Source organism: Apaloderma vittatum, unplaced genomic scaffold, assembly GCF_000703405.1.
Source record: "Apaloderma vittatum isolate BGI_N311 unplaced genomic scaffold, ASM70340v1 scaffold10854, whole genome shotgun sequence".
In the NCBI taxonomy this organism is placed as follows: Eukaryota; Metazoa; Chordata; class Aves; order Trogoniformes; family Trogonidae; genus Apaloderma; species Apaloderma vittatum.
The window spans coordinates 2,027-24,075 of NW_009712192.1; the positions used below are offsets into that span (position 1 = coordinate 2,027).

Sequence of the window (22,049 nt, forward strand, 5' to 3'; positions counted from 1 at the left end):
GGAATGCCTCTCAACTGGACTAGTCTATTTCTGGAAGTAGGAAATACTCCAAATATATTTTCCAGATTATTTGCAAATTCTCAGGAAAGCTTCTAGGTAGCCTTTTATTTGCTGATACCTATGTATTTTTATGCAAATATGCCAGATTTTGGAAATTGTTTTTCTTTGCCCATTCCTATTCTCTCCTGTGGATAACGCTTCATAAAAAATTATATTGTGTTCCCAGTCAGATGTCATCAACACAGGGTTTTCTGGAAGCACTTTAATCACGATTTCAACCGTATCCAATTGGGGGGCGGGGGGAGATCTGAATATACAATAGGTACATTGTATGTGTCTTACATATCGGCTCGTTGCTGCTGGAAGTGTTCTGAATAATGTAATGCACACAAAGTTATTGATGAAGTATCTAATTACCTTTTAAAATAGGCGAAAATGTGTGAGATGAACAAGCCAAGACTAATAAAATTAAAATTTGCTGAATTTATTGTTCCTCTATATTCTGAACAATAATTCCAATGTCTGATAAAAATGAAACTCTCAGTTAATTGGTTTCTCATACAGTACAATAAAATTAATGTTTAGGAGTTAAATACCATAAACTTCCTCAGGGAAATTTGCTGATGTATCTCTATTTTTTAGTCAGTCACATGTTTCATTGTTTAATGGAGTATCATGTGGACTGTCTTATAATTTTTCTTGTGCTCAGTGTCCGTGTGTCTGGCTTCTAAAGAGACTGAGCACTAATTTCTGATTTAACTGTGTCAGCTGTATCAGCTGACATACAGGTCATTGACAATCACTAAATCACAAGAAAAAAATATTGACCTTGCTATGCTTTTATCAGACAAAAATAGGAACCATGTGTTGTGGGGACCACATACTGTAGCTTCTTTATAAAGATGCTAGTCTTCTTTCAGGGCTACTGTTTATGCCTTGGAAAAGAATGAGCATATGACTAAATCCTCATGTTGCCCCCAGGATGAGAAAAGAGTAATAGCATTGTGGCTAGAAACAGCAAGAAGGAGGAATTTTTGGTAACAACTCTGCCTTTCAGCATACATGAGAATGTGTTGCTTCTGTAATGCTGCTAATGCAACGGAAGGCATCAGGATTGCAAAAAACAATACGGCTAAAGACTTTCTAACTGCAAGAATCCTATAGCCCCTGATCTATGTGTGGCTTCTCATAATAACACTAATAAAAGCAAAACAGATATGCAAAAAAAATGAGGTCCTGAAAAAAAAGGCTGATACTTTCTGTTTGGTTTCTAGGCCATAAATGGTGTCTAGTGCTACGGCACTATTATTGATTTGTGAGCATGTACAAACTTCTGTGTAAATATATTGCCTTTCTTTGGTACTCAGAGCTTTGAATAAGTGTTATTTTTTCAGCAGGTTTATAAAAAAATATAAAACTAGGCACCCTGGAATTCATAGGATTATTGTGGCTGGAAGGGATCTCAGGTCTGTAGTCCAACCTTTTCCTCCAAGCAGGGTCATTAAGGAGATAAAACCAGGTTACGCAGGGCTTTATTCAGTCATGGCTTGAAAACCCTGAAGGACAGAGACTGCACAACCCTGTATTGACAGCCTGTTTCAACATCTCGCTGTCCTGTGGGGAAAATCCGATCCTCTCTTGTTTCGCTTTATGTCCGTTGGCTCTTGTCCTCCCACAAAATGCCGTGTGAGGAGCCTGGCCCTGTCTCGTTGATCATATCCTCACAGGAGTTATCAGGCTGCTCTTAGGTCCCTCCAAAGCCATACCTTCTGCAGACTGAACTGTAGGCAGCTCTCGATTGATGTTGTCCGGAACTATCCTCCAAGAACCTCAGGGAACCAGGTGGGATATCTTTCTGAAAGCCACTGGTGGCAGCTTCTTCATTCTCTTTTTCTTATTTATGTAAATCCCTACTGCCAGAAGTCAGGGAGCATTGCTCATGTCTTTCACAGACTCCTATTGCTCTAACTACATGTCCACCATCACACACACAAACACACACACACACACAAAAAAAAAAGAAAAATGGTGACGAGGATGAGGATTGAGTGTTGCGGAGAGATGCAGTGGCTTACCTGTCAGTTAGCTATTAGCTGCGATTATTCATTATAAATATACTTAAGTGATAAATTGAGTGTAAAATTATTATGGCTTTTTCTAGAGCTTGTCAAAAATAGTGGGAAGATAATGTAGAATCCCTTTTCATTCAACTGAATCTACTATCAGGAAATGTTTATTCTGATATTTTTCATGGAATTTAGTTTAGTGTACTGGTTTTGGACATTATGATTTAAAATTTTTTTTTTGTTTCCTACCCTTTATATTCTTCACATTGTTTTCTTTTTTAATTCTCTTTCCATGACTCCAACTTTTTTCACTTGCTGTCCCTGAAAGACAGGTAGGAGAACAATAAGTTTTAAAAAATCATGGGAAATAAACCCCCTACTTCTCCTCTGCTGATATAATTTTCTTTTAAAGGAGAAAATTTCAGGAAAAAAAATCAATGTTCTATTGTTTCATATAATCAGGTTCAACTTAGAAATCCTGTCAAAACATTATAATTTAACATTAGCATGTAACTTGATTTATATAGCAAGTAAGACAATTGTGCCTGCTCTGAAGAGCTTGCAGCCTGTCAGGAGACAAGACACTAGGGGGGATTACACCGTGAAGGAGAATAAATGAAATGAGTGACAGAAAAAGGAATACAAAAAACATCTAATGAGTATATGTGAGTGGTCCAACACATGTAATGTTAGCTCCTATGCTTTCTTTTCTCTTTTGAAAAAGAAGTCTTAATGTTTTTTAACTTGCTAAACCCTTTGGTAATACTTCACAAAACATAGAAATGGTTTAAAAGCCAGTGTTGTATTTCTACAAGTATACAACCATTTAATATCCATGAGCTTGGTAGCTAATCAGTTGAAAATCAGGTTCCAAATCAGGTTGTTATTTTGCACTTTGGGACAGGATGTCCACTTCTCTCTATACCACAGCTTTCTTTTACTGGAAAGTGTTTTCAGTGAAGGATGGTAGGGAGAGTTCTTAGAAAGAGTGATTTAAAAGTTAATGTACTTCACCAAAAAATTCTTTTGTAAGCAAGATCTTGGAAGATTATTTTGAGCAAAGATGAAGGTGTGATTTGAAATTGAAAAAAGTTGCAGCGCATAAATTATCAAGAAGGAGGTTCTGGGTATGTTTGTGGAAGACGGACCAAAAGAGGGATAGAGAGATAAAGAATTGGCACAGAATTGAGGATTCAGCCTTGCCTTCTTTCTTCCCTAAGCCACTGGCGTTCTCCTTTGCTTGCAGCATGTACAAATGCCTCTGATACCCCATCAGCTCCCCCAGGCAGACATAACGTGTTCACTTACATGCTGGATCACCAGTATATATGTCTTTCTGTGTTCTTTTCATGGAGTCAGTCTTGAATAATTCTGTTCTTCAAAGTGATCTGACCGAGTAACTGGGAAATAATTATATATTAGAGAAGAATTTGTCAGCCAATGAAATAATTTTTACCTTGTTCTCACAATAAAAATATAAAAAAATCTAAAAAAACCAACAAGAACAAAACTTCTCTCTGATGCTCTCTTTACTAAAAAAGTTCACACATAACAAGAGGCAGTTTGGAACTTAAAAGGACTGCACAAAATATCTCTTTCGGTAACTGAAAGATGCAGGGAGGTGCACTCCTGCCTGCATGCATTAGTAGCTTAATAGTGAAGTTTGTAAATTGAAATGTAATGTAGTTTTTTGAGAATTTGTTGTTGCGTTCAGTGTTGCAAACTTGTGATTAGCTTGGGAAATACTTATTTCTAATAACTGTATCTTGCCTCACATTCCTGAAATGTTTCTGGAACTGGGGGGGGCGGGGGGGGCAGGGGAAAGTAGTGACTTTTTATGTCTAAAAATAAGATGTTTACTGAAGAAGTAATTAAGTAATTAAGACATGCATTTCTCAGACTTCAGAATTAACTAAAACTACTCAGGCAAAACCATCAGTCTGGTATGGGAATAAATTTAAGGAGAGTAGGAAGATGTGTTATGTTCTAGAGTAACAGCAAAGCGTGAGCAGGTACATATTTATCAGAGGAGACTCGAGGCCTTTGTTAGCGTTTTGAGGGGTGGCTGTTGCTCCTGCACCGTGTGATGTTAATGTGTTAGTACTTGGCCTCCTTGTTGATAGGGGGCCTGGATCCTTCCCGGGGAAGGGCACTGTCTCAAGAGTTTTCTGTGGGTTTTAATCTTGGCTCTTCCACTGGCCTGTTGAGTGACCTAGGGCACGGCCACGGCGTCTGAGCATATTCCTTGCTCTTCTGCGTTTTGTCTCCTGTGGACAGTGAGCTCCTCCAGAGAGAGGCCATCTTTTGTTAGACATTCGTACCAGAGCAAACACAGTTCAGCGCTAACCCTGATGGTGTCTCTTCTCGTTGTTATACCTTCTTCTAGCTTCTTCGCTGCTACCATGGGAGCAGTAATGTGGATATACTGTGTAAGAGTAGCACTTGTGGAAGAGTTGCAGCACAGGCAGAGTGTACTTTTCTTCATAAAAAGAATTGCTAGACTCCTATGATAAGCACAAGATAGCAGACGGTATTACCAAAGCATAACAATGCCAAGATTCATGCTAGGTTACAGAAGCTTTTCAGAGGATTTTCTTGGTTTTGTTTGTTAAAAATGTTTTGGAACACTGGAAATACGTAAAACCTTTTAAAGAGCAAACTAACAAAAAACCAGCCTGGTAGACAGGAGAACCCAGCTCTGCACAGCTATAATCTGTTTTCAGGATGAATTTGAGTTCTTTCCTTAGAATTCTGAAAAACATATATTGATGTAGTAGTTGCTTACTAGCATGGTCTTCTAAAGAGTCCCAAAGGCATTACCTACACCACCAAAGCCAGAGGTTTTGACCGTACACGTGGCCATGGGGTATGCATATGACCTTGGAGACTTTAGCATGTTCTTGTCTCACGAACATCTCCTTGGTGTATCTACCAAATGAACCGTAAGGTTCAGCATACCACCACAGATGAGGGTATGAGAATCTGCTTGCCTCTTTAGGAAGGCGAGAATACCAGGATTTAAGAACTGTCATGAGGTTTTGGGAAGACAGGCGGAGGCTTACACATGTGTATGAAGAGGGATATGGGACAGTGCATGGAAGTTAGTCTTTTAATATACATGTTTTAATACAAATCATTCGTAACTAGAAATTTTAATGAGCTTCAAAATCAACATTCTAATGAGAAACTTTTCCCTTTTTCTTTACGGCTGCAAAAGTAATAATTTCATATCCTTTTCATGGTTATTTCTTGAACAAAATGTCCTCTTCTAGAGACAAGTCTTTCAGAATGATGCTGGGATTAGCCTTTGAGATGCTAGTGGTGTGGAAGCAGCTAAACACCATTGACTCTGAGTCTTTGACCACTGTCTCTTCTTTGTGTGTTCACATACTTACGGCCCACTGCTTGGGTTACAAGATAACTCTCCACAAAATTTAAAGTCAGAGGAATTTTTAATTCAATCTGTGATGTGAAACAATGGATGCTCTGGGGAAAAAAGTGCCAGGCAAGTCAGGAAACCTGTTGCCCATTGACAAGAAAGAACTAAATAGAGAAGTTGTGGCCTGGTGCTGGTGCAAAGATGTTTGTGAATGGGGATAGGCTCTTAGATTCCCATTGCTTGGCTGGCTGGCCTTAAAAGACTGTGAGGCTTCAGTCAGCAAAGTGTTATTTAATATGTTCTTGAATATAAGCCGGCATGCTTATTGAAGTTAAATATCAGTTAGGATGCTTTATCAGCCCAGTATTTTTCTGTCCCTTCATTTTTATAAGTTATGATATTTAATTCTTAACAGAATATCAGAATGCTTGAATGAAAATCTCTGTAAAGAAGGCTTCATTATAAAAGGGAAAAATAAACCTTAGCAAGTTTCCTGAAAGTGTATACACCAACACAGCTAATTTCCAACATTTCAAAAGCATGAGATAAATTTCTTTCCCTTTGTTTTCCATTTCCTGTAACTTTGACTTAATACTATTATAAACTTTAATTCAGTAATAACTAGTAATTATTGTACAGAACAGCTTGCATTGCCTTCTTAATTTGCCTTCTTTTTTTTTAATTCAGTTCACTCAAAAAGCACAATAAAGGAAAAAAAATAATCTAACTCTCTAATAAAATATACAGGAACTTGTAGGTAGATTTCCCTAACAAAGTGTTCTGCCTTTTCCACAATCTCATTTCAAGTGGCTGCTTTAATACTACAGAAATCATGAACACAGCCAAAACAACAGGAACATACAGAAATGCTATGGTGATCCTTATCTGAGTGGAAAGTGCTTAAATATTTTATCATCTGGAGAATCAGTATAATACATGTAACTTTTTTTATTATTATTATTTACCAGTTTTCTTAAAAGTTTTGTTGATGGGCTAGTACAAAGTTTATTTTAACAAATCAGGTATGTAAGGAATGGCCAAAAGTGAGCAGTGCATCACATTAAAACCTGCCTCTCTTCTTTTGTGCCATCCTAGGTAGCTCTCCTTTATGAACTCTTGCAACTTTTTCTTAAACCTTTACTGAGTCCCTTTATCTCATTCAGCACAATGCATTCGTAATAAAACTGAAGTGGTTTTCCCTCAGAAGCAAAATTGGAATCACAAGTCATGAAGTAAGAGTCGGCACAGGGATTTCAGAGGCTTGTATCTGATTTACTTAACTTCACGTGCTTGTTCATGTTGTAGGATCAAACCCTGAAATTAAAACAAGATTTTTTTTTTCCTCACCCAAAAGAAAACACAGCAGTCGAGGGAGTGCGATAGCTGATCTGTGTGAGGCTCAGTTTACTAATAGTGAGCAGTTCGGTTAACTTCATATTCTGGAAAAGCTTGTAAATTTGTCCCCTTCTAATGCTGTGATCTTATCAAGGTTGTACTGTTTTCCTTTTCTTCTCCTCCACCCCCATCTTCTTTCTTTCTTTCTTTTTTTTTTTTTTTGAAGTGCAGCCTTCTGATCAATGTGCAGGGTTTTTTTTCCATTTCCCTAAATACATCATGAAAAAGGATGAGGTTTCCGCCTTAATTGCTTGTGCCTTTTATTCACATTCCTCTCTCAGCCAGAATTGTGAAAAGAGTGTTAGTAAAAGGCTGCACAATAAAGCTTTTCATTAGGCCTCAACAAGGCACACAAAAGAAGGCTTTTGGAAAAGAGTAGATAAAAGGTGCTGACGCCTCTATTATTCTCTTACTTAGGTGACCCTTACCCCGTTCAGCTGATCCCAACTACCATGGCAGCTGCTGCCGCAGCAACACCAGGCTTAGGCCCACTCCAACTGCAGGTAAGTCTGAAAACAATGCAGAAGAGGCAAAGGTTAAGTAAATGATGAAAAACAGTTTTCTCTTCCATTTGGACACAATGCAATTAACAGGGGGTTTGGTCTGTTCCCTTCACGGAAGATTTGCAACTGAAGCAAAATAATCGTCAAATCATACACGTTTTCCTTTTACCTTCAGGGAACTTTTTGTTACATTTTTGTGTCTTTATTGCCAATTTAGCTACTTCTAGGTTTGCACTTCAGATTTCCGTGGAGCGATATGTTTGCTTGTCTTTTGAAGTAGATAGTTCTGTTGCAGGCTGTGAAGGCCTGCTAGCTGTAAACCAGCAAAAGGAAACACGTTGCCAGGCCGAAAAGCTCTGTCCTGACAAGCACTTTTAAACTGCTTAAAAGTCGCTTAACATAATTATGTCCTTGTAGGCTGTAAGCTCTTCAGAGCAATGACTGGCCCCTCCTACAGTGTTTCATGGTACCTAGTACTTTTTAGGCATTGCTGTAGTGCAGATAATTAGTGATTATACTAATTTGTCATAGGCAATTAGGAAACAGGTGGAAAGACACTAAAGATTTTTTTCTGAGCTGCATTAAAGAGTTGCTCTAGTAGCCAGACGTATCCGATTCAAAACTTCCAATACAGTTCTAAATTTGGGAGGTGTTACAGTGTCTGCGGATCTTAGTGACAGTGATGTGGATGCTCCTCAGGTATTCCTGATCAGACCCACAACCCGTGTCAAGACACTGGAATTAAGAAAATGTAATGTCCATCTCCACACTTTTTTGTTACCTTCCATGTATACTTCACTTGTAGGATTAAGCTGAGTAAAATTTGGCTCTGGAATGAAATCAAGATCCAAATCATCTCTAGTTCTACAAAGTCTGAATTGACACTCTTTTGTAGAAACAAACAAACAAACAAATCCCATACTCTCCATTGCTAATTTCTCTCCCTTCTCACTATTATTTGCCAAGTCACATGGAACAGCAGAGCTTTATACCTGCTTAGAAGTGCTCAGCATTTATAAACAGTATGTGTAAAATGCATTCTCAAACTCACTTTGGCCAGCATCGGTATGAAGTAGACTCTCTGCAACATCAGATATTTCAGTTGTTTGGCCAGCATACGAGAGCGTGGGATACAGTTCTGGGGAAGATTTTTTTTATTTTATTTTATTTTAACACAGCCAACGGAAGTAAGCTGAGTTTCACAGAAATAGATGCCAGTGTGTAAGTTGACACATTCCATGCACCACAGAGGTTAATACATTCATTCCTATTGTGTCTTTGTATGAAAAGCTACACTGTCTGTGTGTTAGTTTCTGATTCTGTGAGTTGCAAATACCGTAGGCGGCTTAAGAATCATGGGAGCCATAAAAGTCATCCCTCTGAAATGAATTTTGAGGAGTAACGTCAGTGTTGATAAAGTGCTTATAATAGCTGAACACACTTGAACACATATATGGAAGAAAGAGGGGGAAAAAGGAAAAACAAAAATGGGGTTATGTAGCAATGAGAAAATAGAGGTCTAATTCTCCTTATTTTTACAGTCATTCAGGCTAGTCCTAAAATAATGCATCAGTGCTCCAGTAAGTTGGGAGGATGGTTTACTTCCATTTGAGGACCAGCTCTGGGCTGTGTCTCTGCATGCAGTAAAGTATTCTGGTTAAAATAGGCTTTATTGCAATGACAATTTCCTTATAAAAAGGTGAACTTTGTGTAAATGTGACTGACTTCGTAACTATCTCAACATGAGCTGAGGCTGTGGAAAATTTGAAAACCTCAAAGGTCTCTTGTTTCTGTGCAAAGGAGAACATTAAAAAGGAAGTATTGACCAAATTCACCTCTGTCATTTTGCCACATGTTACTTAGTCTGGAATTAAGGGGAGCATTTGGCAGGCAATCAGTGGGAGACATTCAAATTACTAACTCTGTAGACTCCTTCAGATTTTTCAGACTTGATCTCTAACGGTAGTATATGCTGGAAAAAAATGTGAAGTTGTCCCTCATTATGTCTTAATGGTGATTTTCAGCTATCAGTGCAACCTGTCTGGTAGAAATTGGACATGCCACCTAATTTCTGGTGCCGTTTGAAAGAGTCGGATTAGCTAGATATGCTTTGAGAAAGGTTTTAGAATGTAGTACCCAGAACGGACTCTCACCCGTGCTGAAGTGGAGATGAATCTTTTGTAGCTGAGAAGGATTTTGCCTTCAAACTGTTTAAGTCCAGTTTAGCTCAGTCATGACTGTTTCTTCAGTCATGAAGAAACAGTCATGATGTTTGTCGTGAAGAACTGGTCCAATACTGACTTTAAATGGCATCAGTGGACGTGCAGCCATTACCATCACTTTCAAGGAGCAACTCTTCTTACTTCAGACATTCCCTCTACATTACCTATAACCGCAGTGTTTTCTACAAACCCTCTGTCATCTGGTCATCAGACAGTGGAAGGCTAGAAAAATACAATGTTTTCTCTTTTCTTCTTTTTCTGTCCTCCGGATCACTCATCTTTCAGGCATTGTACACTAAAAGCACTAGTTTACAGGGGAGATCAAAGAACCCGACACAATGCTTGATTTGTTCCTCTGGGCAGAATTTGGTACACAACATTATCAGAGTGAAGACAAAACCAAGGAATTTTTCTTGCTTGTATGTGTATCAATAAACATCTCTTTATGATTTCATTAGAGAATTTTAAGTTGGGGCATGGCTTTAATAGCGTACTGCAAGATCAACAGAAAATACTTTTTTATCCCTCATTGTCAAAACTGAATTTTCTTTTTGTGAATGAAACGCACACCATATTTATAGAACAACAGCTAATACCTAATCTTTTCATGTGGTGAAGATAGTCTGTCAGTGAAAAATGCAATCTCTCATTTTGAAATGCCGTGTTGATTGCCACTGATGGATTCTTAATCTGAGGCCCTCTGTTTCTCTCCCTCACCCTGGGGTACACAGATTCTGTTACCAGATATCTGCCACAATTAGCCATACGTGATTGCCTGTATTTCCAGTATCCACAGAGAGACTAATGACTCAATAAGAGAGGAAACTGAAACTTACATTGTTAGATGTCGCAAAAGGAGTAGATGGATGGGGCCATGTTGGAGAAGTTGGAAGTAACACAATGCATCCTTGAAACTGTCCCCTTGACAAGAGCTATCTGGCAGCCCGACATATTCACTCATATCCATATTTAATGACATAAATGACATTTGAAAAAAAGTTTTTAGCCTTACTCCATTAACGAGAAATGTGAAATATCATTTTAGAATACATCCTCACTGCAATAAAATCCTTCTTGGTTAGCACATTAGTTTCTTATGTTTCTTTTTTCCCACATAAGCTTCATATGATCTAGTTCTTGATGCAGCATGGTGATTCTGTTTCAAATGAACAAGAACAAAACTGACCCTGACCTTGCCATTGTGTTTTACTGAATAAGGTTAATGATTCATAAGTACTGCTGTATGCCTTGTATGAATGTGACGTTTGCCTGTCTGATTCAGGAGATGAAGGAACTAAATTCCTCCATCCTGAAGATCAATGTTCAAAGCTATAAACATAAATGCTATGTAACAAGTTTTACGCAATGTAAACTGAGTGATTATTCTGATACTGGTCATGTTGAGCATACCTAGCATGAAACAGATGTTTCCAGAAGTCTAAGCAAATCCAGCATAAAATGATACCAGGTGGTTTCTTTTCTGAGAAAAAGTAATTCCTGAGTACCTTCTGAGCATTAGGAAAGAAAGGACCCACTCATCTGATCTGAAAATTAAGAGAAATCTGCACTATTGGAAGTGCGGATGGTTCAGATTTCCCGGATTGTTTGTTTGATAGCTAAATAGTGACAAAGACTGATTAATTGGCAGTAATACAAGTGTAGTGTATACCCATACCCATTGAAAGATAATGCTGGATGTATAATGACAGCTGCCTGTGTAGTGTTACTATATGGACGTTTTGTGTCCTGTCAAAACAGTATAGCAGTTTGATGTAATACAGACTTCCTCGAAACATTTGCTCTTGGAAAAACACCCCAAAAAGTTTTGAGTGCCCACATTCAAATGTTCTTCCCTCTTCATCTTAGCATGAAACAGGACATTACGATTCTTGGTGGTTTTGTTCAAGGTTATTACCAAACCTGTCACTATATGGGTCCAGAGAACCTCGTGTCAACATATGAGTGTGAAAGTGTTTTAGCTGCGTCTCAGTTCTGAAGACCAGCCATTTGAAGAATTCTGATTGATTCTCTTTGGCTATTTCTTGTAAAGATGATGAACTGATTTAGACCTCAAGCATATCTGGAAAAATAAGTTGGCCAGGCTTTTAGTCTGCACTTTCTTTGTTAAGTAATTGAGTCAAATTTTTTTTTTCCTACTAGAAACTTACTTTTTTCAGTGGTGTGAGAAGATGCATACCAAAGACTGAATTTCAGTGGAATTTAGCATACATAGTGTGGACTACATTTTTAGAAGAATTTGGGCCACATGCAGGCACTGACATAAGTGGCTAGATGCTAAAAAAAAAGAAAAAAGCATTCAGAGTTCGAGTGCTTCTCAAAGTTATTAATCTTCCTGTTATTTAGGTGTCTGATTCATTACAAACTTTCCTTTGGAAAACCTTGCTTCTCGATATCTTAAGGGTCACATAATCATCTGTGGTCTCCATGTTTGTTTTACTTGAAGGAAACTGAAAGGATAGAGCTTTTTAACAAGTATACAGTGACTGATCAGCAGATAAACTGTTCCAATGGTTGCCTATGAAACAAAAATAAAGCACGAGGACTGCCTGCTCAGTTGGATACCATTTTTTTTTCTTACATACTAGCTTCCTTTTGGCTTCTGCACCATTGACGGGACGCTCTCTCTGCTTGCTAGTTCAGGTTATTTCTCTGAAGGTGTCTCCTTAAGGTTCATTTGAAATACTGCTGATAATAGAATTTCCCTTCTCTCTTAAAGAAGTAGAACTATATTTTCACATATCACTTATCAAGGACAATTTTTTGGTCATATTTCTTTCTGATTTCTTACTATAATACATAGACATAACCAGTTTTGACCACATTAAGCAGCTGGCCTTCCAGTGTTACAACACCTCAAATCTGTGAAAGAAGACCCTGGAAAAAAAACATGTGAACACTGTAGTGGTACATCGGAAGCTTGATTCTTTCCTCGTACAGGGGAGCCAACTTGCTGGAGCTGCAAAGGCATATGAATTATTTCTAATTGAGAAGAAAAGTCCAGTGCCTTATTATTGTCTCTACAGAATGTAGCCAAGAGATGGCCACACTTTATCCATTATTCATTTATTCTGCAATCTTCATTCATTACCTCTTTGGTGTATCACTATAACCACTTCTTTGCCTACAGGAAGGTAAACCATTTCTTAGCAGAGCAAAGTTATTTCTTCTGTTTGGTGGGTAGTGTCTACTTTTAAATACCATCTAAACTGGCATTTCAGCAGTGAGAGTCAGTATCCTTTCGCAGTTTGCTTTTCTACTTTACCTGTCCTCATTAATAGGACTATGACTTAATTTGTAGGGAATGAATCATTAGTGCACAGTTTAATTACAATATTATAATACTCATGCAATCCACTTAAGCATAAAAAAGTAGAATTAGTTTTTCACTGTGAGCACACACATCTGGGGGGAAAAACAGCTAAGTACACGAAAAGCAACGTTTCTCATTAGCATAACCAAAAGATGGCAGTTGTCCATCTGCCATTAGCTCAGTGTATAGCTGTGCTGTTTCTGATGGCCATCACAAGTAATGATAATAATAGGAGTAATAAACCAGCATAATATAGATACATTTTTGTTGGATGCCCTTTTAAATAGTTTTTAGAATTGCTACATTCATGCATATTCCATACTTCAGTCCACCACTTTTTTTGGCTTTGTAAGTGAATGTGTTGGCCAGTAGCTATTCACCACCTGTTCTGCAAATGAGTAACCAAGATGGCCATTTTTAAAAAGATCACTGAAGACCAAGGTCCAATTCTTCAGCTAGAAATATGAGGCATAATACTCTTAATGTAGATGAAGCTACAGTTATCTAAACAGGGTGAAGATGTCTATGTGGACCTAGGGTAAATTGTCTTCAAAAATTTTAACTTTCCAAGATTTCTTATTTAATATGAAATCTTAGTGATGATTTTTAAATATTCATTGAGCTGTGTAGGTAAGGTATGGGATGAGTGACCATTGATTTCCAGGAGCATTTATCAGCAATCCTTATGTTTTTAACTGAAAAAAGTTCCTCCCAGTTAACTCAAAAGGAAGCCTCACAACACCAGGATGCAACTGGTCCTCACTTTCCGGATACCTGCTGGGAGCTAGAGATTGTGATAGATTGTGTAAAAGCATGAACCACAGAACGTATCAACTCAGATAAATATTATTCGTGGTGGGTCAGCGTGCTTTGTAGTTGGTGTCTGAATAGCCCATACTTGCCTTTGATATAATCTTATACAATGTTATGGGTGAATTCAGTATATTCTCTCAAAATAGATTGAAATGGAAAGCTTGATCTCAATCCTTTTGTTGGATTCCAATCAATTTATGGAAGACAGTCATTATGACAGACTATATATGCTTTGTATTTTATTGAGCACTGTGAGTGTCTGAATATGTGCACAGTGGACATTTACAGGCAGTTAATACACATGGTAAAACCATATCATGGCTACTCTGTGGGTTGTAAGATTATAACTCCCTCCCCATCCCTCCAGGGGAAAGAATTAGCAGTGGTAGCATATTCATTTTATCTAGATTAACAGTGCTTTCTGCATAACTTTCAAATTCCATCCATATCTATGAAAAATGAAAAAAAACTGAAAAATGACCAACCTATCTTCCTTCCAGTTGTAACTCAGGCCTGCTGTTTGCTAGCAGACCTCTGTCTGCATGAGTGAGTTTTCGTGTAGGTTAAAGAGACTGAATTCCCTCTTCCCCCTCCCTCCGACCCTGAGCCTGCAGGGCAGACAGACAGAAGCACACATATGATTAATACGGCACAGCTGCAGTAGTGACTCATTTGCATATGTATTAATAGAGGCAAAAACAACAATTCAATTACATACAGAGGCATTCTGCATACTAAAGAACATATGCAAATAGCCTGGAAAAACTGCAGACAGAATTTTTTCCGACTTTCCTGAGCCCATATGGGCTAGCATCAGAGCCTAGCAGTTTTCAAGAAATCCCCTTTAGGAAGAACCTGTTACAAGATGCTTATACAGCTATTACTCCTCCTCCCCCCACCCCCTGGGTTCCCAGGAGGCATTTGACATTTGGACAATGGAAATAGCACAAGCAGTGTCTTTTCCATGTTATTTCAGATTTACCAGCCTTCAGCTTCATGTTGTTGTCTCTTTACATATAAGCCCCAGCGTGAAGAAGCCCAGTCCTTCACCTCGTCTTCCATATGCACACATTTATTCTATTTTTCTGTTGCCTCTTGTGTTGTTTTCGTTTTCCTTCGTCTTTCTCAAGCTTTCTTTTCTGGACTTCTGTAAATTAGCAAAAGATGACCATTTTTGTGCCTTTTTCTTGTAGTGGACTTAAATATCTCATAACAGAATAGTTCAGTGACTTTTTGCTGGGGGCCATTAATACTTCTGAAGGATGTCTCCGAAAAGTTAACCTGTTGTAGATAGGCTTCTATATCATGATACATGACTGTCTCTCCCAAGGAGGTTGCAGAGTTCTCAAACTGAAAAGGTTAAATGTCATAGGTTCATACTACAGGTGATGTGGATCTTCATAACTGATACAGAATCTGATTCTAGTAGTGCAACCAGGTGTTCTCTAAATCTTACAGGAATTTAATAGGCTGTAGTTTGAAGCATCTTTCAAAAGTGGAACTTAGGCTGTAGGAAGGCTTGTTTAAACAAGAAATAGTTTCTTGAGCTATAAAACTTAGTCCTTATGTTAGTTTGTGTTGTAACTAAACCATCGAGTATACTAGATATATGTACTCACCATAGTGCTTCATATGGGCCATTCACACGCCATGACAGGCAACAAAATATTAGGCCATGATCCATACTCAGTATGCTAATTTCTGGAGAAGTGTGACATTTGACATTGTCCTTTATGGACTAGGTAAATAGAGCTTTATTTCAACTTGAAAGGAGATAACAAGTCACTAGAAACTTTTGGAAACCTGACAAAGCCATTAAGATGCCCAACTGTCTTGTTTGGGTGGCACCCCTCTGTGTTTCAAGCAGTCTAAATTACTGGCCATTTGTTTGAAACATCTCCGCGGTGCGAGCAGGGAAAAATAGGTCATGCAAGAAAGCAAGCATACTTGCGAGGTCAGGTCATCCTTAATTCCTTTTCTCTCGCAAAAATGTTACACTTCTTCCTTTTTGGGGTTAGCCTGACAGACGGAAGCAGATTACTCCTTGATTATTTATAAGGCATTAATTTTAGATGAATATTGCCGAAGTAACTGACATCATAAGTAGTTTTAGCAGCCAGCAGAAGAGCCTGTTTGCAGATTGGAATATGACAGTCTTCACTTACACAACGTCCTGTCTAGGACAAAGTCTGAAGTGTGTGAAAGAAGAGCAGACTCGAGGAGAGGAGGCATATATATCAGCTATGACTTCGTTTATTCTTCTGTGAAATATAACTGGGATTTTGGATGGTCGAAATGGTGGTGTCAGCTGCAGGACAAAACCTGTGTCAAAATAGCAGCAGCAGCCACACCTCTCTGCCAGAGTCTTAAACCCAGGGGGAGGAAAACATCTGAGAATTCTCTTATACTGCTCCAAAGTAGCTTCTATTGAGGAAGAAGCAAATAACCACCTTTGCACATACACCTTGAGATAACCAAAATGATACCTCTATCCCTACAATGGCAACAGAGGAAGCCCATGAAGTGTTGGTGTTTCACAGAACGCAGTGTTTCGTGGCTTACATGCGTTTGCAATTAATTCTCCCTGGAAAGATCTGTATGAAAAATCTGGTAAAAAACCAAAAAAAAAAACATTTTCAAATTTTTTTTTTCTACTTTGTGCCCTTTGTGCATTCCACACACTGGGTTTTGAAATAGTTGGCTTATGCTACTGGTTTTCCTATTATGTTGTTTGCTCTTTTCAGAGGGATGTTGCTGAAAAGAAGATTATATAATCATGCAAATAAAATTGTATAATCCTGAGCAAATGTTCCGAGGGGGGGTGGGGAAGGGGAATGGGAAACCACACCAAGTGGGGCTTGGCTAGCTGCAGGGGGACTTGCTCTGAAACCATAAACTGGGGAGTTATGAGCCTCCTGTAAAACATGAAAGCTGCAGTCAGAGTAGTGAATTTTTCTGGATATTTTTGGAATTCATTGTCTTCATGCTGAGCTCTGCCAATAGTGTGTATTTACAGTGCCTCAGCAGAACGTTGTGACAGACAAACACACAGAAAAACTGCAAATCACTGACACGCACACCCTTCAGAGCTTGTGGAACAATGCTACAAATAACAAATACAACAGTGAGAAAAGCTGCATCACACAAAACTACCTACTGACACTCACTTGCTTCTTTAGGTCCACAAGTCAAATTACTATATTTTGTGCATCCCAAAATTTAACATAGGAAGATCTCCCTTGAAATCACACTAGCTTTGTTGTACCTAGGTCGTAGGACATGGTTTGTTGCAGGTTGGTGTAACATATGAATGTGTAGGAATTTTGCTTTATGTCTTATTTCTTACTACAGTCTTGTTCATGACCATTCTTTTTCTCCAAAATTTTAGATCATTTCCAGTTGACAAGGTAGAATGGAATAGAAATAAACAAACAGCATAGTATGTGCGTTCACAGGGAAAGTATCACTGGCCAGTGATATAAATTGCATATGGCAGGAACAGTGTGAGCTATTAAAAGTTCTTGTGCTCTTATTCTCATCCTATCTTTCTTCGGTCTGGTTCCTTGCCAGGGTTAACTGTTACCAGCCAGCATATTGGTGAAGCTTTTATGAATGGAGGCTAATATTAGGCACAGTTTGAAACTCTGAAATAACTAGTTAATGTACATCCTAAGCATTAGACAACGAACCACTGAGGCCAAGGTACTTGTTCTGTTTGTTTTCTTTCCAAAGTCATCAGATGAACTTTGTTCAACTATCTGGAGATGCAACTTTCAGAGTGTTACACTTAATTATTCGGTTGTGCTTGGATAGCATAAGCCTGTTTCTGAGGTTAAGTCAGAGAGCAATTATTTCCCTGGTGCCTAGCCTCAGTTTCCTTAAATTCCTTTTCTCCTCTCAGAGGTTATTAATGTTTTCCACTCAAGTGGATATTCTAAGATCAGTCTGAACAAGAAAATTTGGAAGGAACAGTAAGCATAGCTCCTGATAGTCCTCAAGACTAGCTTTTAAGTTTATAACCCACCAACCGGTCTCTTGTGTTTGAGCCTAGTTCCTAAAGTAGCTTCTAAGAATGTCTTTCACTTCGCATAACTGCCTTATTTGCTTGCCATTTTTACCGAATGTCTGTTTCTCCTTCTGTCCATTCATTAGATAGCTAAAGAGAAAAGTACTGCAGAATACTGGATTTGCGTTCCTTAACCCCTTAGCCATAGAGACTGGTCACATCACAGGTAACTTGCCTGACCAGAAATGTACTGCAAGTTTAAGTCATCTATTTCAGAGACCGTCAAACTCTAGAATTGCAGAGAGCAGGCTTGTCAGCAAGCTACTGTATGAATTGTCTTTCCCTAGAGAAACAAATCAAATGAAAAAGCAAAATAAAAAGCATGTATACAAGACAGAAAAAAACATTTTTAAAAGTCTGTGTGTGGGAGAAGCTTTGAAATCAGTATCCTATGACTGACAATACAATAGGAAAGCTGTAAGAAAGTTTCAGAAAATGCTCTCATGGTTGTAGAAACTTACTAAGAACGTTTTCCAGCTATATCTGCACCTCTGCATCTTGCTGTTTGATTGCTCTCCCTATTTGAAATCTGCACTACAGCAGAATCTTCTAGCCGTATTGCGAGTTGTGCTTTGGTTTAGTAACCACAGCTATGCCACATACTGCACCAGTGGCGGCTGACAGGGGCAATCTGTTTCTGGCACATTGAGGGAGTCAGATTGTCTTTGGGAACTGCTGTGGAGTGGCTTTTTTCAGCCCCTTCCTACAGATACAGCCTCTGTTTCTCCCAAAGGGGACCTGGGACTGCCAGGTTGTGTGCAAGGGAATGAGGTTAACCCCTCAGAGATGTGGGTGCCATGAGGTGTGGTCCCTCTCCATCCCTGCTGCCACCTGATGCACTCAGGGACCCAAAAAGCAGCATCCCTGCCTGCCTCCCCACAAGTGCTGTGCCAAGAAAAAGCAGCTTTTCCCCCAGCACCCCTGGGCAGCGAGGCCAGCGGCTCTTTGCCCTTCCAAAGGCGAAGTGTCCGTTCTGCGGGTTGCAGGTCTCTCTACGCTGGAGTGTGAAAAGAGCATCTTGCAACAGAGCCTTTTCTTTTCCTTTTCCTAATTTTTTCTTTTCCCTTTCATGGCTCAAAACACTCTTTACAAATTATAACTGTGTGTTCTCCGTAAATGCACCAAAACATTACAGCTTGTGATAGTGTTATTAAAGTGTTTGGGCCATTACCATAGAATACAGCAGCATATTTATTTCATTAGGGGAATCAAATGGATCTAGCTGAATTTGGCAAAAGGACATGGCTGAAGTCCTACTCTGTCTCTGATGTTGATTTTACCATTAAACTCTTTACTTCTGAAAATTAGAAAATTCACAATAGAAACATGAATAGGTTAAAATGTCCTTAAGTATCCCTTAATTTCTGCACAGTATTTCTGCATTGGTATTTGTATAATATTCCAACATTTACTTTACAAACGGGGCTTATTGATGTTTAGGGGAAACGGTATGTCATGTGTGCATAGCTTATATTTAACTCACTGTCCTGCTGTGGCACCAGTAACTGCCTTGGAATGTAATGTCGTTTAGGCCAATCAACCCTACTCATCCCATTCCCATTATCATGGCAGCCTTGCCATGTGTAGCTTCTTGCTATACACCGGATTGATATGCTGGTGGTGAAAGTAATTTGGATCGTATATATAAATGTGTGTTTGGATAAGATTTTTAAAGAGGCCTGAAGGGATTTGGGAACCCAGCAATAATTAATTTCTTATGGTGGCTTTGAAAATAGGATATAGAACATTCACACTTAATCCTTCCTCCTTTCCACAGCTGTTTTATTTTTCCTGTGATTAGTTTTGTGGAAGGGAAACAGTCATCAGACTTGTATCAGAATGTTTGATGGTGAGGTAGCGTTCATTGGGTAACTCAGTTTTCATTGGATGCAGTGAAGGATATGAGCACTCAGCATTTCCTACCTCTAGTGCAAGCTGGTCATACTCACATTTGTGTGGCAGCTTGTGTTTCAGTAGATGGTGCTTGCCTTGACTTCAGGTGGGAAAGAGAATGAGCATAATTTCCCAGCATATTTTGTGTTGTGTATTTCAATGTCATATTCTATGTACTTGTGCATTAGAATGTCGCTATTGCACAGATGCGGGACTGTAACCAAATTGAATGCTGCCCCAAAAACAGTGGTGGGTGCTCTGATTTTTATCATACAGTGTGGGCATGGGTACATTAACCTGTATAAATGACCTGAGCTCAGACATTAGAAAGTAGGAAACAAGAAATTCTAAAATGAGCCATGGCTTGCTCAGTTAAAAAGTATTGTGCTTATATTTAAGCATTATATTAATCTGGTTTTTAAATTTTTTTTATACCAGTTCATTCAGATAATTTAATTTTACCTCCCATTAATTACTTCTCTGAATCAAGTCCTTGATGGATGTAAGATAGGTAGGTGCTTGCACATCAAATGTTTCTCTTGTATCACACTGGGTGACGTTACAGGTTGGATTTCACTAAAAGGTGTTGCTCACCATCAAGTAGAGAAAGGAGTGAATCAAAAAAAAAAAAAAAGAGGAAATATTAGATTAAGAAAAAGCTGGTTTGTCACTTTGTTCGTTGACTATGAATATGAACTGAATAGACTTCCAACCCTTAAAATACTTTCTCCCCCCTTTTCCTTTTTATTGCTTGGAATCTTAAGAGCTTTATCATTTGCAGTCATAAAATGAAAATATACACCAAACCCTCAAAGGGCAAGTATGAAATTAAATTATATTTGGGCAGCTGTAACCTTTTAAAACGATCAGATTCCAGTTAATGTATTTCTTCCTGTTCCGAGTGCTGCCATGGTGTTTGATGGTGGGAAGCAGTCCAAAGGGCATTGGGAGATAATAAATTCACTGGAAATTTCACCCTGAGGCGAGCCTCGATACACCAAGGCTTCCATTTAGCGGGACTGACCTAAAAATCTTGTCACATCCAAAGGTCACTTAGGTTGGGGTTGGTGTGTCCCATCTATCTTCCCCCGGTGCAAAGAGTGACAGCTGAGCTCATAAACAGCCATCGGAATATGGAAGACAAGCAGGAGGGAGAGGGAGGAGAGGGAGGAAGGATAATACCGCTGACAGCTTCTTAGATTTCCACTAGGCCAATGAGAGCGGATACCGTCTTTGGGGTTGCTTGTTTCTGCTACTGCAGAAATGGCAATTCAGTTTAAAGAGGTTGCAGTTAGCTGTGCAAGTCTGAAACAGGTGATTCCCCTCCCCGTGTCTGCAAATGCCATGTCATCTTGCCAGTACACCTTATACTGTCCCTGAACATTTCTTACTTGTTACTAATCTTGTTAGTCAAAACAATTTACAATTTATCCAATGTTTTACTTTCACGGAGGTCAGAAGTCTGAAAGACTACCGGGTTGACACTGGTGTCATCTATAAGAACAATGATTCTAAGGGGAACTGTTTGGACAATGACACTAATTATAAACTATACTGGAAGGTAAGATATTTTCAGTCTTATGAGAAAATTTGTGATGTACATCCTGTAGGATGTTAGTTATCTGAAGCTCATTAAAATAATCAAAATCTTCCTACACTGTAAATTGAAGCAAAAGGCCTTTCAGGGTTACTGTTGTCTTCCAGTCACAGTTCTTTCTTCTGCAGTGGGAAGCTCCACTGGATCCTTCCTATGCTTGCAGTATATTATGTATTTGGGACAGGGTTCAGAGTTGCATAATAGAAGTATATTTGAACAAAGATGTAACTTACCATAGCTGGTCTTAATTAGGGATGAGCCGTGCATCATATGTCAGTTGTATCCTAGTGCTGTGTATCGCCTTCTCAAAATTCCCTAAGAGAAGTACGAGGCTGTCTGCCAGTCACAGCTGGGATGCAGGTGGCAGCAGTTCCCTCTTCCACACCCTGTCTTGGTTGGAAAAAGACATTTTAGTTGGCGATCAGTGTCCTTCTCAAATGTGGTAATGCCCCACTGTTAGAAAAAAGATACCATGTATGGTATAAGCGACAGTCTGGTTCTTTTTGGAACATTATGTTGAAGATGAAATTTTAAAAGAAATAATTATGTAAAATCTGTATAACCTTGGACATACCAGAAAAAACTCAGTATGAAACACCTGTTTTCCAAAATTTGCAAGATATTGAATAAGTTGTGCATCTGACTCCTCCTGGGAATTTGCTGACATCTCTCCATGTAAATCGGTTCCTTCTGAAGAAGATCATAAATTGTATGTTCCTTTGCTTGTTAAAACTAAATGGAGTATAACTGTTATTTTCAGAAGTATTTCACACATTGTTACAAA

At 38.8% G+C, this 22,049-nt stretch overlaps 1 protein-coding gene across 1 annotated transcript in view; it reads left to right on the forward strand.

Moving 5' to 3' along the window:
• Positions 1–7,257: 7,257 nt before the first annotated feature.
• The window catches only part of SOX5 (SRY (sex determining region Y)-box 5), a gene marked incomplete at its 5' end in the record, with an annotated part of 82,324 nt that continues 67,532 nt past the window's right edge, over positions 7,258–22,049 (forward strand). Inside the window, 1 exon segment of the mRNA XM_009867895.1 lies at positions 7,258–7,343. Coding sequence (XP_009866197.1) covers positions 7,258–7,343 — 86 coding nt within the window.